Source organism: Phoca vitulina, unplaced genomic scaffold (genome assembly GCF_004348235.1).
Source record: "Phoca vitulina isolate PV1807 unplaced genomic scaffold, GSC_HSeal_1.0 scaffold120, whole genome shotgun sequence".
NCBI lineage: Eukaryota > Metazoa > Chordata > Mammalia > Carnivora > Phocidae > Phoca > Phoca vitulina.
The window spans coordinates 599,494-615,129 of NW_022589823.1; the positions used below are offsets into that span (position 1 = coordinate 599,494).

At 51.2% G+C, this 15,636-nt stretch overlaps 2 protein-coding genes across 4 annotated transcripts in view; one reads left to right on the top strand and one right to left on the bottom strand.

Annotated features, from left to right (window-relative positions):
- The window catches only part of YBEY (ybeY metalloendoribonuclease), an 8,002-nt gene extending 887 nt beyond the window's left edge, over positions 1-7,115 (top strand). For 2 of the 3 annotated variants that reach the window (XM_032398775.1, XM_032398774.1), the window contains exons 2-5: positions 290-542; positions 1,607-1,735; positions 2,721-2,789; positions 3,954-7,114. In XM_032398775.1, coding sequence (XP_032254666.1) covers positions 333-542; positions 1,607-1,735; positions 2,721-2,789; positions 3,954-4,040 — 495 coding nt within the window. In that variant the 5' untranslated portion in view covers positions 290-332 and the 3' untranslated portion in view covers positions 4,041-7,114. Of the gene's footprint in view, positions 1-289; positions 543-1,606; positions 1,736-2,720; positions 2,790-3,953 lie in introns of all 3 variants that reach the window. The other variant, XM_032398776.1, reaches the window with a different exon arrangement.
- Positions 7,116-8,267: 1,152 nt separating this feature from the next.
- CUNH21orf58 (chromosome unknown C21orf58 homolog) overlaps positions 8,268-15,636 on the bottom strand; it is a 15,844-nt gene continuing 8,475 nt past the window's right edge. The window contains exons 6-8 of the mRNA XM_032398791.1: positions 13,851-13,962; positions 8,829-8,996; positions 8,268-8,419 (exon numbers count right to left, since the gene is read on the bottom strand). Coding sequence (XP_032254682.1) covers positions 8,268-8,419; positions 8,829-8,996; positions 13,851-13,962 — 432 coding nt within the window. The remainder of the gene's footprint in view (positions 8,420-8,828; positions 8,997-13,850; positions 13,963-15,636) is intronic.

Below are 15,636 nucleotides of genomic sequence, written 5' to 3' on the forward strand. Positions count from 1 at the left end.
CCTCCCCCCCCCCCCCCCCCCCCCCCCCCCCCCCCCCCCCCCCGCCGATGGCCCCTTCCTCGCTACAGGCCTTAATTTCCCACTTTTACCCGTGGTGGTCGGCCTGACTCCATGACCATGTGTTATATCCCCTCAATTTTATACCTTCCTTACCGTAAAATATAAATTCCCTTAACATTTTCAGTGAATTTCACCAAATAAAACGATCTGATGTGTGTGCATGTGTTTTTTACAGAATATATTACCACTTTCTACAACTGATTTCTTTTCTCTTAAACTTGGACCACAGGCTCCTTTCTACATTTTTAAAGCGCCGTGTTGCTCTTCCTGAAATGAGTTTGGTGCTTAGAAATCTGCAGCGAGCTGTGCCCATCAGGAGGGCGCCCCTTCGCAAGAAGATGGAGATTGTGAGGAGTGTATTAGGGGTGCAGAAATTCGACCTGGGGATCATCTGTGTTGACAACAAGAATATTCAGCACATCAATAGAATCTACAGAGAGAAAAACATCCCAACTGATGTGCTTTCCTTTCCATTTCATGAGGTAAAAAGTATTCTCTTGTCTGGCCTACCTTCTGGTGTAAACATTCTGATTTTTAAGTTTCATTTTGAAAACTTTAAAATACACACATAAGTAGAGTACAGCAGGAACAACCCCTTTTGACCAATACGCATCGCCCAAGGAGAAAAGGTAGCTGGGTCCCCCAGCCCTCGTAATGCTGTCAGTGAGTTAAAAGAGAAGTAGAGTGCCTCTGCAATTTTTTTTAAGATTTTTTATTTATTTTTAAGTCATCTCTACACCCAACGTGGGCTCAAACTCACAACCCCAAGATCGAGAGTCACATGCTCCACCCACGGAGCCAGCCAGGCAGCCCTGCTTCTGGAATTTTAAGTGTGATTCAGTAACAAATATGTATGGTTGAAATTTTTAAATAACACTGAATTTTTTCACTGAAAATGAAAAATAACACTGAAAACTATTTTGGACAACTTTAAGATAGTGATGAGGTTACCCCCTCCACGATGCGCATGGCTCACTCGAGGCTTCCCACACTGCTAGTAACAGCATAAACGGGAAGGACCCTTTTGGAAAGCGCTTTGGCGGTACACTTGAAGAGCACCAGAAACATGCGTGTACTGTGTAATCCATTAGTGTCACCGCTAAGGAAGGAAGATGTTATAGTATAAAGGTCTTAAATATTCACTTGGTATTTTTTTCTAATAGGGAGGAAACATGTTAATACCCTAAATATCCGTCTGCAGGATGAGCTCAGTGTGAACAGCCCTCAGATGAACGGACTGGTTGTTTCTTTTGTTTTATGTGGGAAAATGTGGAAGACCGTTTAGGACAAAATAACAGAAAGAACAGAAATATAAAATTGTACCAATGTAGATCTGTGTGATCATGCACTAAAAAGGTGAAAGAGACGGAGGAAAGCAGCTCGTTTGTCTGAGGTCACCTGTAAAGAGTGGCCCCGCTGTAGTCCCCCCACCCCTCACCTGCCCTGGGACTACTGAGTAGGGATCTTCCAGAATGAAATCTGTAGGCCTGCCGTCAGGTTAGTTCCTGAGGTCATGTTCTCCAAATCTGTATTTCCTCATTTCCAGAATATAAAAGCAGGGGAACTTCCCCAGCCTGATTTTCAAGATGACTACAATTTGGGTGACATTTTCCTAGGAGTGGAGTATATCTTCCAGCAGTGCAAAGGAGATGAGGACTACTATGACATCCTTACTGTGAGTGGGATGCTGAAACAAACAGGCCCTGAAAAGAGGGCCATGGATGGGACGCCTGCCTCCACTGTCTCACATGAAGGACCAGGGTTCTCAGGGGAGGGAGACCTATAAGCAGGGGCAGCAAGGACACTCTCTCATCATCCCACAGAGAGAGAGAGAGCCTAGGCCATGGGCCTGCCTGCCCCCAGCAGTGTCGGGTGAGGGTAGAGGACAGGAAACAGGTCAGGAGCTCCCAGGAGCGCCTTGTTTTTAGCTTTTACCCCTGGAGCTCAGCAAGCTGTGTTTAGCTAACTCAGATCTGCTGAATAGACTCCTTACAACTGTAGCCTCCAGGACCTTCCAGATGTGTCTCTCCTCAACTTGATGGCAGAAGAAAAGGGGGAGGGGTGTTCCGAAAAGCGATTGTATCTTAACTTTCCTGTGGCTTCTGTTGAAGTGTTTTCCTTTGACTAAACAGCCACACCCTGAACTATCTTTAGGGGATCCTGGTGCTTCTTTGTGACTTGAAGCAGAGCTTCCCAGGGAGAGCCATGATGAGCAGGCAACGGGGCCTGCTTCCTTGGTGGGACTTTCTGGGAGGAGGAGGCTGTGCCTTCTTCTTGAGTGTGGCAGGAGCCCTGGCATAGACAGGATTGCTCAGCATGGGCTTTAGCTCTGGGATCTCTGTGGCCAGCAGCGGTGCACCCCTGTGGGGCTGTTGTGCGTCTCTGCTTCAGCCTCCACCTCCCAGAGATGCCATGACCTGCAGTGGAGGGCCAGCCCACCAGGCCTGGGACCTTCTCCTCCTCGCCCCCAGCTGCATGTAGGCACCTTTTCAGCCCCAGGTACCCTCCACCTACCCCTAGGTTCCTAACCTCCCACCACGCATGGGCTGACTTCTCCCTGCCTTCCCTCCTCCTCCTCCTCCCCCCCAATACTCCCCAACCCCTGGCTCGGGGATTGGTCATGATCAGTTCCTGAAATAGCTTTTTAATTGTTCTGACAGGTGACTGCCACCCATGGGCTCTGTCACCTGCTGGGCTTCACACACAGCACAGAGGCGGAGTGGCAGAAGGTAGGAGCTGTCCTCCGGGCCTCCAGCACAGAGGGTGCGGTGCCCCGTGCACCAGGTGCCCAGGAACCCGGGCTGCCTGAGCTGTCCCTGCAGTCAAGTACAAAAACCAAAATGGGGGGGGGTGGGGGGGGGAAACAGTAAATTAAGGATTTTATAAACACCTGCTTTATAAAAACAAAACAAAACAGAAAGACTAACATTGTTTAAAATATTGGGCTCCCCAAAGGCTATTAACTGTATTACTTATTCGCTGTTGAAAGGAAGGGCTGAGCAGAGAGCCTGGATTCTATAAATTCTATAAAATTCTAATGGCTTAAAGTCAAAAAATCTTTACAAGAGAAATTGTGATGATATTTATCAGGTGGGAACAGGATTCGGAACATGCAAGCATCTGATAGAGACCTACAGGCTAAAGTTATTTAGCTGTTTGTTTCCCTGAGAAGTGACAGTATTTACCCCATTTATAAGGATATATGTTGGTATATGCACCATATTGTGTTTAATAAACTCAAATTATATTTGTAATCAAATAATCAGGCTCTCTGGAAGGCATAAAAATTTTTTTTCAATTAGGAAAAAAGTCCTCAATACAGTTGTCCTCACATCCAGCCCCTCTCGGGCTGGACCCCCACCAGGGACACCATGGCTCAGCTTCCTGTCCACGTGAGAGGCTGACCCTGCTGTGGCCCCCTCACCCCCCTCTGGCAGCATCTCGGAGAAAGCCCATGATGTCACCTCCAGCAGGGACCCCAGCCCTCCCAGGGCTTCCCCATCCACCTTCCCCAGGCACTGACCACTCTTTCCCCCAGGAGGGGCTGTCCTCACGCATCCCCCTCCCACGGACTCTTGGCCCAGCTGACGTGTCTGGCCTGTTCTCCTACAGCCCCAGACAGGGTCTCCTCTTCTTTTACCCAAGACCACTGCTTGGGCCCCTGGACCCCAGTCCTCTGCTGGTCCCACCCTTCACCTCATAGGCAGCATGTCCACATTCCATGTGCACAGTGCTGGGTGAAGGTGAGCAGAACCAGGTCCTGCGCTTTGGCTTTGGGAGGCCACATGGCTGAGGATCCTCATGCCGCAGCCATGGACATGGGCTCCGGGGAAGGGCTTCCCCCAGAGGACACCCCTGGGGCGTCCAAGTTGGTTTCCACTCCTTTCTTTCAGATGTACCAGAAGGAGAAGCAGGTTCTCGAGGAGCTGAGCCGGCGCACCGGGACCAGGCTCCAGCCTCTGAGCAGAGGCCTCTTCTGAGGATGCTGGAGGCCCAGCAGCCGGGTGGCACCCGAGGAATTCTCCAGAGCACAGAGACACCATGTGAACAGCAGATGGACCTTCCCTTTCAGGCCCTGAGGACCAGGGACTCCACCAAACTGAGGGCCCTGCTGGTCACTGCTGCCCTGTGGGGCCACAGGAGTGACACAGACTCGGGGGCAAAACTACACAAGTAGAACCTGACTGTTTTGTGAAAGTATAAAAGAAATGTGCATTCCTTTCTTCATTTAGAACCTAGCAAACATATTTTCAGTATTGCAGATAAAGTAGTTCTAAGCTCTTAGGATGCAGAGTTGGAGCACAGGACCTTCATCCCTTGGGGTTCTGCCTGTGGCCAGAGCATTTGTCTCTCCTGCCTCTGCAGCCTGCTCCGGAGAATAGAACAGGCAGCCCAGGGTTCCTCCTTCCTACAGGAACACCGTTGGCTTCAGTCTCCACCTACCCTCAAGAGCACTGCGGCCTGGAACCTTCGCTTGGTGCCTTTATGAGGGAGGGACAAGGCTGACCCTTAGGGTGACAGCCTCAGCCAGGTGACCCACAGCGGACATCTCCTGCCCATCCCAGCTCCCGAGGCAGGCACAGCCCCTGGTCAGGGGTTTGCTTGTGGACCCTACCTGCGTCCTCTTTCCCGTGGCTGGAGCCCTGGAACCCTGGATCCCCTGCCCACCCGCTGAGCTATGTCTCCTGGCTGCGGGAGGCGCCCTGAGCTCCCACTGCCTCATCCCATCCTCTTTCCCGTCAGTGTTTCCTGCCTTTTCTTCTGATACTAAAATAAACGCAGGAGGCATCACAGAGACTTACCCAAGCTGTTTCTGGGCCCAGGGCATCACGGGAGCGGGCCGCACGCGCTGAGCCAACCCCAGACCTCCCAGGTGCCGGTGGGGTTGGCAACAGCACCCCGAATTCTGCCAAGGAGCTCCGAAGAGGTCACGGCAATGAAACGCAGCCTCTCAGAGACTTTGTGGTCCTAAAACCAGGGATACTACAATTCTGAGAATCTGGTTTCTCCCATGAATCCACTTGAAAGACATGAAAATGCATTTCCCACTGGATTTATTGTCAGCCTGGACTTTCCCAGGCCCTTGGGGACACAGAATTGGGCTTGTGGCCCTCCTGAAGCCTTGGGTATGCATGCCTGCTTATAGTGAAGCTTGTTCTCGGCAGAAAGTCTCAGCAAAGACCAAAGGTGACCCCACAAAGCTCTTGGCTCTGCAGTTCTTTTTAAGAGACTGAAGGGATCCCGAGACCTGCTACGCCTGTCAGCAGGAATTTCGGACATCCCCCATGCCTCTCTGGTCATGTCGGGGGCACAGGCAGAGTTCTCCCTGGGTATGGGCCTCAGAGCAGAATGGCTGGGGGGCTAGGGGTGGGGTATCCAGCTTTATCAGGCAATGCTTAGTGCTTCCAAAGGACCTGGTTACTTGTCCGCCCCTGCAGCCCATAGCAGTGACCCTGGGGTCCAGACCCCAACCCCCATGCACCCTGACCCCTCCCTTGATCACGTATCCACTGAGGCTGTCCTGCATTTCTCATCACCATTGCATCCCCTCCACTGTAACTGCTTGTCTTATGCTCATTTTCCTTTTTTATTTTTTAAGATTTATTGGGGGTGGAGGAACAGAGAGAGAGAGAGAGAGAGAATCCCAAGCTGACTCCCCACTGAGCAAGGAGCCCAACCAACAACAGATGACATGGCCTCAGTCTCATCACCCTGAGATCATGCCCTGAGCCAAAATCAAAAGCTGGCCACGTAATCGACTGAGCCACCCAGGTGTCCCTCATGCTCATTTTTCTATTGATTTTTCTTTTTTATGGATTCAGAAGGGTTCTTACATACATTGAACACAACAGAGCACGTCAGCCAGTGTCCGTCTGACCTAAATCTAAGAAAAGTCCTCCCCACCCAGCCATGGAGCTCTGCCTTGGCTATTTGATTCCACCTGTCACTTCTGTCCGCCCCGACCTGGCTACCATGCCCCGGTTCCAGAGCTTCTGCAAACCCAGCCTCTGCCAGCGTTGGTCCCTCCTCCTGCTCCAGGGGTCCCTTGGGTTCCTTGGCCCTCTACACTCCTGTGTGTATTCAGAAATGCAGTTAATCTACCTCAGGCCTACGTGAGGAAGCCCCCATAAATCCCAATAGCACGGGGTTCAGAGAGCTTCCAGGTGGGTGCACATGTCCACACGGTGAGGGTGACGCACCCCACGGGACAGAAGTTCCTGTGCTCGCGACCCTCCCAGACCCACTCCACCCCTTATCACCCCCTTAAATAGACTGGTTAATGTCAGTAAGGGTTGCCTGAGTTCTGTGAGCCGCTCTAACAAACTAATCAAACCCGAAAAGGGGGTCATGGGAACCTCTGCTCCCTGACCCAGTAGGTCAGAAGCACAGGGGACAACCTGAATTTGCAGCCGGCACGGGGAGTCTCATGGGACTGAGTCTTTACATGGGTGAGTGGTGTCAGAACCGAGTGGGGCTGCAGGACACCCAGCTGATGTCAGAATTAGTGACTAGAGGTGATAGAAGGGTCTGTTCTGTGTGCGAGTAAAGGAGATTCGCAGAGAAAACCTGGGTTTTCCTTACTCAGGACACAGACAAAACAGTTTTTCCAATTTATTAGGCCTTCCCAAGACAACCAACTTCTGCCAAATTTATTCCCTGTATTGAACTAACAATTATGTTGAGAAATAAAACCAAACAGGAAAACCGTGTTAGAAAATGTCAATGTGAAAATAAGAAATCGAGTCAGAACTTTAATTGCATTTCAGAAGAGCACGTGCCAGGCACGCCGTGTGCGCCCCTGCCGCTCTCCTGCCTTGGAGGCTCTGAGCAGGGGTCCAGCCCGAGGGCGCTGAGCTGGGTGGCGCTTCCTTAGCCACCTGCTTCCACCTGCTGCCCAGGCCAGCATTCCGGCGAGCCTGCAGGGTCCAAGGAAGCAGTGAGGAGGACTGGGCTCTTGCTAGTGTGGAACTTAGGGCACAAGAGGGTTTACCCAAAGGGGGCTGATGAAAATGGGTAGCACTTAAAAACGACATTTACGTGAAAATCACATTAAAACAGCAAGGGATGGGGCGCCTGGGTGGCTCAGTCGGTTAAGGGTCTACCTTTGGCTCAGGTCATGACCTCAGGGTTGTGGGATCAAGTCCCCTGCTCAGTGGGGAGCCCGCTTCTCCCTCTGCCCCTCCCCCCTGCTCTTGCGCACGCTCTCAAACAAGTAAATAAATAAATCTTTAAAATAAGTAAAACAGCAAGGGAACATGATTCCACCCAGAAGAAAAAGGTCACGAAAAGTGAAGAAAGAGTAAAGGTGACGTTCACGTCAGAAGCCCTGACAGAACCAAGAACAAACACACAGGGAAAGCTCCCTTTCCTCAGCCCCCTTCAGAAGGAACCACGTTCAACCTCGATTGTCTCCCTTCTAGGAGAAAGCTGTGCAGACCAGCAAGGACACCTCTCCAAACCTGAAGGCTCCTTTCCACGGGAAAGCCCAGCGGGCCGCTTGCCTTGCTCCGTTCACTTAGCAGGAACCCTCACTCCTGCCCCCCGCGTGGCAGGCAGAGCTCCCAGTTATCGTCATATTTGACTTTGTTTATGGTGTAAGCAGCTAATTCCACCCATCTTTCTCTTCTGGCTCCTGGGCCATCTTTCCTGACGAGACCCTGTATTCCCTCTTGACTCGCAGTCCTGCATCCAGGGACAAGGCTGCAGTCTTCTGCCGGGCCTCCCCGACCACACCCGATGCCCCGAGTCCCCAGGACTCTGCCGCTCACCAGAGTCCACATGTGGAGGCTCACAAGCCCGGAGCCTGCGTGGGCTGGACGCCATCAGATGCCACCCTGGGAAAGCTGGGATATGCGGGTGCAGTTACTGCCCTGGCTTAGCACGCAGACACCACGCTAAGGGTGAGCCGTGCAGCCAGGGCTCAGGTGCGGGTCCCCAGAGCCCTGCTCATGCTGGACAAATGACCCAAGCCACAAGCAGCTTCCCCGGGAGGTTGGCCTGGGGTCCATTCTCAGACCGGGACCTCCAGGGGCTAATACTGCCAAGGACCCACCTGCCTCCCTGGGGAAGATGGGAGGGCCTTTCCAAATTCCCTGCTACAGCCTCGGACTGGATAAAGATGGGTCCACTGGCTTGTCAGCAGGGGTGAAGAGGTACAACCCAGTTCCTAGGTATTCCCACCCACAGACCAGGAAGCTGGCCTTGACTTACGGGCTAAGGGCTGCTGATGAAGGGCCAGCCAAGTGGTGCAGGGCTGGCAGGAAGCTGGAGGCAGGTGGGAGGGCGGTGGCCGAGACCACCGTGGGCCACGTGCAGTAACCAGCCAGGGAGCCAGGTGCTGGGATGGCCTGCAGGGGACCTGGGGGCGCGTAGTGGTGGTGGTGATGCACGGAGGGCTGCTTCTGCCTCTGGCTTGCAGGAGGACAAGGGGAGCCCGCTGCAGGTCCTCAGCACAGCACACACACCAGCCCATTTCAATGGGGTGGGGCGGGGGGGGGGGGGGGGGAAGGGGGGGGGGAGGGAAGGAAGGAAGGAAGGGAGGGCCAGGCTCCAGCAGAGTTCATTTGGCTCTAGGAAGCAGCTTTCTGGGCCCCAAATTGCATAACTCATTCCTCATCTAGGTGGGAATGGGGAGTGCCAGGGGGCTTCACAAGCAGATCACAGACCCAGGAGTCAGAAATGTGCTTTTCAGAGTTACACAGATACACGGACTTCCAGAAGAAAAGCCACCCAGGTCCTCTGGGTTTGATTTGGGTGGCCTCCTTTACCTCCGTGCCTGTGCCCAGCTGAGCCTACCTGAGGGGTGGGATGCAGGGGGGCGGCCTGTGATCCCCCGGAGGGCAAAAACGCTGATGAGGGCAGGGCTTTGAGCATCAGGTTTTGCATAATGATCTGGTGCATTTGTGCGTTCTGCATCAGCATCATCTCCACCATGTCTGCAAGGAGAGGCTCCATCACTCCCAGACCACGCGCTGATCATCAGGCCTCTCCTGAGGACGCAGCTTTAGAGCATCGCCGACGCGGAGACACGCTCAGGGCTCCACAAGCAAGAGGCCCTCAGGCAATGGGGGTGTGTTCTGAGGGGCAGAGCTTCGGGGTTGGAGGGTGTGTGTGCTTTGAAGTGTTGTTGGGGGTGTCCACTGGGCTCCCGGGAGGCTGCTGCACTTCTCACTCCTGCTACATGGGGGCCCCCGAAAGTGTGTCCACGTCCTAATCCCCAGGACCTCTGAATGTGATCTTACTTAGAAAGAGTCTTTGCAGACATAATTAAGAATCTTGAGATGAGATCATCCTGGATTATCCAGGTAGGCCCTACATCCAAGACAAGTGTTTTGTTTTTGTTTTTTTAAAAGGTTTTTTTTTTTTAGATTATTTATTTATTTATTTGACAGAGAGAGAGATAGCAAGAGAGGGAACACAAGCAGGGGGAGTGGGAGAGGGAGAAGCAGGCTTCCCGCAGAGCAGGGAGCCCGATGTGGGGCTCGATCCCAGGACCCTGGGATCATGACGTGAGCCGAAGGCAGACGCATAACAACTGAGCTACCCAGGCGCCTCAAGAAGACAAGTGTTTTTATAAGAGAGGCAAAGGGAGGTTTGAGACAGCAGAGGAGAGGCCACATGGGGATGGGGCAGAGATGGGACCCACGCGGCCACAAGCCAGGACCACCTGGAGCCACCGCTGGACCAGACAGGAAGGACCATCCCTGGGAGCCTCTGGAGGGAGCCTGGCCATGTGACACCTGGATTTCAGAATTCCGGCCTCCAGACTGAAAGTACATTTCCGTTATTTTAAGCCCCCAGGCCTGCGGTACTTTACTAGGAATTTCATCTTTGAAACCAGGAAACCAATCTCTTCACCAACTCTGGATACTAAGAAACACGTTTCTGTCAGTGTGAGAGGTAAACATGAGTTCCTCCCACAGCCTGGAGGCCCTGGAAAGCAGGCAGCCCTCACCAAGGGCAGGCAGGTCCCTAAAACCACTCACACTCCCAGCCAAAAAAGGGGAGCCTGGAGGCAGGGGTGTCCAGGAGCTGGGTAGGCAGCAGCCTTCCCACCGGAATCGGCTCTTTGTCTCCAGCCAGCCCTCCTTGCAGATTCTGGGCTAGCCAAGCCTCCATAATCACATTGGCCAATTCCTTAAAATACATCTTTCTATCTAGACATGTCCTGTTGGCTCTGTTTCTCTAGAGACCCTTGATTAAAAGATTTTGTCCCAGGCCTGAGAGCAATGGGGTGGTGGGGGGCACAGAGCCAGATTCCCACAGCAATACAGCTGTGGGAACTCTTATCCCCGCAAGACAAGAACATGGAGAGGCTGAGTCTGGCAGCCCCGTTCTGGGCAAAGACCCTTGAGGAGACCCATGTGGGGCCGGTGTAACTGCCTCAGGATAAGGGGCACACGTCGGTGTTGTGGGGAAAGAGGGTCTTCGATAAGTGGCACAGGGCCAAACCGATATCCATGGCAAAGATAACACCAGTCCCTAACTCATAGCTCACAAAATCTGTTCCAGGTGGGTCGTAAATCTCAATGTGAGAAGTCAAGCAAATCGTAGAACATCTTCATGACCTTGAGTGGCTAAAGGCTTCTTACACAGGACAGAAAAGGCACGAACCCATAAAGGAAAAAGCCTGAAAAACAGAACTTTATTAAAAATTAAGAACTTGTTGGGCGCCTGTGTGGCTCAGTCGTTAAGCGTCTGCCTTCGGCTCAGGTCATGATCCCAGGGTCCTGGGATCGAGTCCCGCATCGGGCTCCCTGCTCTGCGGGAAGCCTGCTTCTCCCTCTCCCACTCCCCCTGCTTGTGTTCCCCCTCTCGCTATGTCTCTCTCTGTCAAATAAATAAATAAAATCTTTAAAAAAAATAAAAAAATAAAAAAAATAAAAATAAAAATTAAGAACTTGTGTTCATCCGGAGACACCACAAAGAGAGCGATTTGCAATACGTGTATCAAAAAGGACCCATGTCAGAATACACGAGGAATTCCTAGAAACCAATGAGAGAGGCAGATGACCTGGAAGAAAAATGGGCAAAACACTTGAAAGGCACGTCACAAAAAGGGTATTCAAACAGCCAATAAATATATGAAAAGGTGACATGCAAATTAGAATTGGAATGAGCTGCCATGCCCATCAGATTGGCAAAGATGAAATAGTCTAAGGACACCGAGGGTTGGTGACTTGCTGCAAGCAATTGTTCACTCCTGTGGAGTGTCGACAGGTACTACTGACGAGAGAAACAAAGGAAGAGAAATGTAGCTTCAGTTCAATCTCCTTACAGCTTGCAGCCCACTGATAGATTCCAGAGACGTGCAGAGTGTAACCTTCCTCAAGGAACTGCCTTAGTGCCTTCATGTTGAAAAGGAACATTATCTTCACAGCAGCTAGCCCCTCAAGGTGCTGAAAGCCTCGCTTCCAGGTTCCTTAGAGACTCACACTGTCCCTAACCCCCACTAATTAAAAAGTATATAATCAGTCGCCCTCACAATCCCAGTGCAGCTCCTTCTGCCCACGGGTCCTGTCCCCAGGCTTTAATAAAAACACCTTTTGCACCAGAGACATCTCAAGAATTCTTTGACTGTGGGCTTGATGATCCCACATCACTACCGCTTTGGAAAACTGTCTGGCAGTATTTCCTGACCCAAACATCTCATCCCTAGGCATAGGCCCCACAGAAACGTACATGTCCATTCCCCAGAAGATGAGACCGTGTGGTGGCTCCACAGCCCCAAGAGAATGGGCCCAGAATTTGTGGGATAATAATATGATTGAATAGCGTGGTCAGCTGAATGATGGACCCCTAGCATGTACATACCCTAATCCCTGGAACTTGTGAATTGTGTTTTGTTATATGGTGAAAGGGATGTTGCAGATGTGATTAAGAGTCTTGGATGGAGGGGCGCCTGGGTGGCTCAGTCATTAAGTGTCTGCCTTTGGCTCAGGTCATGATCTCGGGGTCCTGGGATGGAGCCCTGTGTTGGGCTCCCCGTTGGCGGGGAGTCTGCTTCTCCCTCTCCTTCTGCCCCCCACTCATGCTCTCTCTTGGTCTCTCTCTCTCTCTCAAAGAAATAGGATCTTAAAAAAAAAAAAGTTTTGGATGAAAGCAACCCAAGTGTGCATCAAAAAACAAAGGGATAAAAGAACGTGGTCCATCCATCCCATGGATTATTATTCAGCCTTAAAAAGGCAGGAAAATCTGCCACCTGCCACCATATGATGAATCTCGAAGACGTTCATTATTCCACATGAAATAAGCCAGTCACAGAGGGACAAATACTGTATGATTCCTCTCATAGGAGGTACCTAAGTCATCAACTTCAGAGAGAATAGGATGGCGGGTGCTGGGGGCTTGTAGGAGGGGGACCTGGATACACAGTTTCAGTTTTGCAAGATGGAAAGTTCTAAAGATCTGTTGCACAACATGGATCCAGTTAACACTACTTAAACATGTTTAAGACGGTAAATTTTATGTGTTTTTTAACCACAATTTATTTTTAAGATTTATGTATTTATTTGAGGGGGGTGGAGAGAGCACACATGCAGGGGGGTGGGGGCAGAGGGAGAAGGAGAGAGAATCCCAAGCAGACTCCCCACTGAGCATGGAGCCTGATGCGGGGCTCGATCTCACAACCCTGAGATCACGACCTGAGCTGAAACCAAGAGTCGGACCCTTCACTGACTGTGCCACCCAGGCACCCTTACCACGATTTTTAAAATTAATTAATTTTTGAAAAAGCATCTTGAGGTGGGGAGATTATCCTGGATTATCTGGGTGGGCCCAACATAATCACAAGGGTCCTCAGGAAGCATGGAGAGAAAATAAATATCAATTTAGATCTGAATATCCAGCAACGCTGGTATTTAAGAACAAGGGGAAATAAAAACATTTGCCAGGAGGCAAACACTGAGGGAGCTTCAAGAGTCTGTTCTAAAGGAACTTGGAAGGGGCTTATTTCAAGATAATAGAAGATAATTCCAGAAGGGTGGTCTGAGATACAACAAAGGGTGAGTAGGATGTCAGGATGATTTCTGTAGGAGATCATCCTGGCATCTAGTTTGGGAAGTTGTTCTAAAAGAGAAAGAGCAGTACTGACTGGGTGGGAGGAAGGGGGCGACGGTGCTCCAAGCTCCTTCCATCCCTGGGGGCAGGGGGCTCCAGATCCCACGCATTCAACTTCATACTAAAGCCCAATGAATGGAAAAAACGAATAAATGAACAGAAAGCAGAATCAGACCTACAAATGCAGAGAACGGTCTGATGGTTGCTGGTGGGGCGGGTGGGGGTGGGGTTTGGGGAAAGTGGGTGAAGGGGAGAGATTGGGTCTACCAGTTACGGAGTGAGTCACAGAACAAACGGCACAGTATGGGGAATACAGTCTATGATACTGCAATTTATAAAATGCTCACGAGCTCTCCAGGGTGGTTGTTAGGGTACTTCTGAGAGTTCCTATTTTTACCTTCAAATATTTGATCAGGTCAGAATTTGTTTGGATGGGGCGCCTGGGTGGCTCAGTCGTTAAGCATCTGCCTTCAGGGGGCGTCTGGGTGGCTCAGTCGTTAAGCGTCTGCCTTTGGCTCAGGTCATGATCCCAGGGTCCTGCGATCGAGCCCCGCATCGGGCTCCCTGCTCAGCGGGAAGCCTGCTTCTCCCCCTCCCACTCCCCCTGCTTGTGTTCCCTCTCTCACTGTGTCTCTGTCAAATAAATAAATAAAATCTTTTAAAAAAAAATATTTTTTTGTTTCGGTAGAGAATTTTATAAACCCATAACAGTATTAATATGGAACACTTACCTTCCTTAATACTTCCTGCTCTTTGAGTGGGGAAGGCCTGGAGAGGGGGGATCTGTGTGATGAGGGGCTGGGGAGGTAGCTGTTGAATAATGGTGGCAGGAGGCTGGGGGGCCTACAAAGAGCCAGATGATTAGTTCCCTAAATGTGCCCTAGGAGACCATGTTCTACAGCATCCATCCACCCACCCATCTATCCATCTACCCACCCACCCACCCACCCATCTATCCATCTACCCACTCATCCACCTCCCCACCTATCCATCTACCCACCCATCCACTGCCATCTACCTACCCACCCATCCATCCACCCACCCTGCCCACCCATCCATCCATCCATCCAAGAGAAACTTCAAATGATTAACCCTATACATTGAATTCGTTGCTTAATAGATAGATATTTGAGTCCGGGTATCACCTAGGACATGATATGTTATGAATGTTTGTGTCCACCCCGAAATTCATATGTTGAAGCTCTAACCTCCAATGTGTCTGTATTTGGAGATCAGGCCTGTGAAGAGGTAATAAAGGTTAAGTGAGGTCATAAGGGTGACATCCGAATCCTATAGGGCTGGTGTCCTCATAAAAAGGGAGATGCCAGAGAGCTTTCTCTGTCTACCATGTGAAGGCAGTGAGAAGGCAGCCATCTGCAAGCCAGGAAGAGAACGCTCTCCAGGAACCTGATTGGTGATCTTGGACTTCCACCCTCCAGAAACGTGAGAGAATAACTTTGCTGTTTAAGCTGCCCTAGCATACTAACACATAGTCTGCTTTTGTAAGAGCGAGAGCTCAGGCACGCGCGTGGGCGGCTGTGGGTGGGGGGATGGCAGAGGGAGAGTCTTAAGCAAGCTCCTGATGCGGGGCTCAATCCCACCACCCCGAGATCATGACCTGAGCCGAAACTCAAGAGTCAGACGCTTAGCCGACTGAGCCACCCAGGCGCCCCTAACACACACTATTTTTAATTTTCCCCCATTTCCCGTTTTCAGGAGAGGAAGCTAACATCCGGTTTCATTACTACTGCTTGAATAGAGGTATCCAAGGAACAGGCCATGAAGATAATCTCTGGCTTCTCTCCAGTTAAAAGAAACGTACAACAATTCCAAGCCCACACTAGGTGTTGACCACGCACCAGAGACTTTCTATCTCGCTCCTCTTCTGGATGAGTAAGGCCTTGTCCTTTCTTTCCCAGTTCCCAGGAATGATGGCACAAACCAGGGCTTGGCCGACTCTCTATGTAGAGCGCCAGACCACAAATAGTTTTGGCTTTGTGGGCCACCTGGCCTCAGGTGAAGGCTTCACTCAGCAGGGAGGCTTCAAAGCGGCCACCGCGCAAGGGACGGGTGGTGACACATGAGTATGGGCACTGCGATTCGCCTTTCACATCATTTTCATATGCTACAAGCCATTCTTCTTTTGATTTTCCCCCCATTTTTAAAAAGATTTATTTTAGAGAGAGTGCGGGTGAGAGAGGGAGAGGGAAAGGATGAGAGAGAGAGAGGGAGAGAGAGGATGAGAGAGAGAGAGAGAGAGGACGAGAGAGAGCCCAGGCGAGAGGGAGAGAGAGGGAGGGAGAGGGAAAGGATGACAGAGAGAGAGGACAAGACAGGACGAGACAGAGAGGACGAGAGAGAGAGAGAGAGAGAGAGGGAAAGGACGAGAGAGAGAAAGGACGAGAGAGAGAGGACGAGAGAGAGAGGACGAGAGAGAGAGGACGAGAGAGAGAGGACAAGAGAGAGGATGAGAGAGAGGATGAGAGAGAGGATGAGAGAGAGAGGACGAGAGAGAGA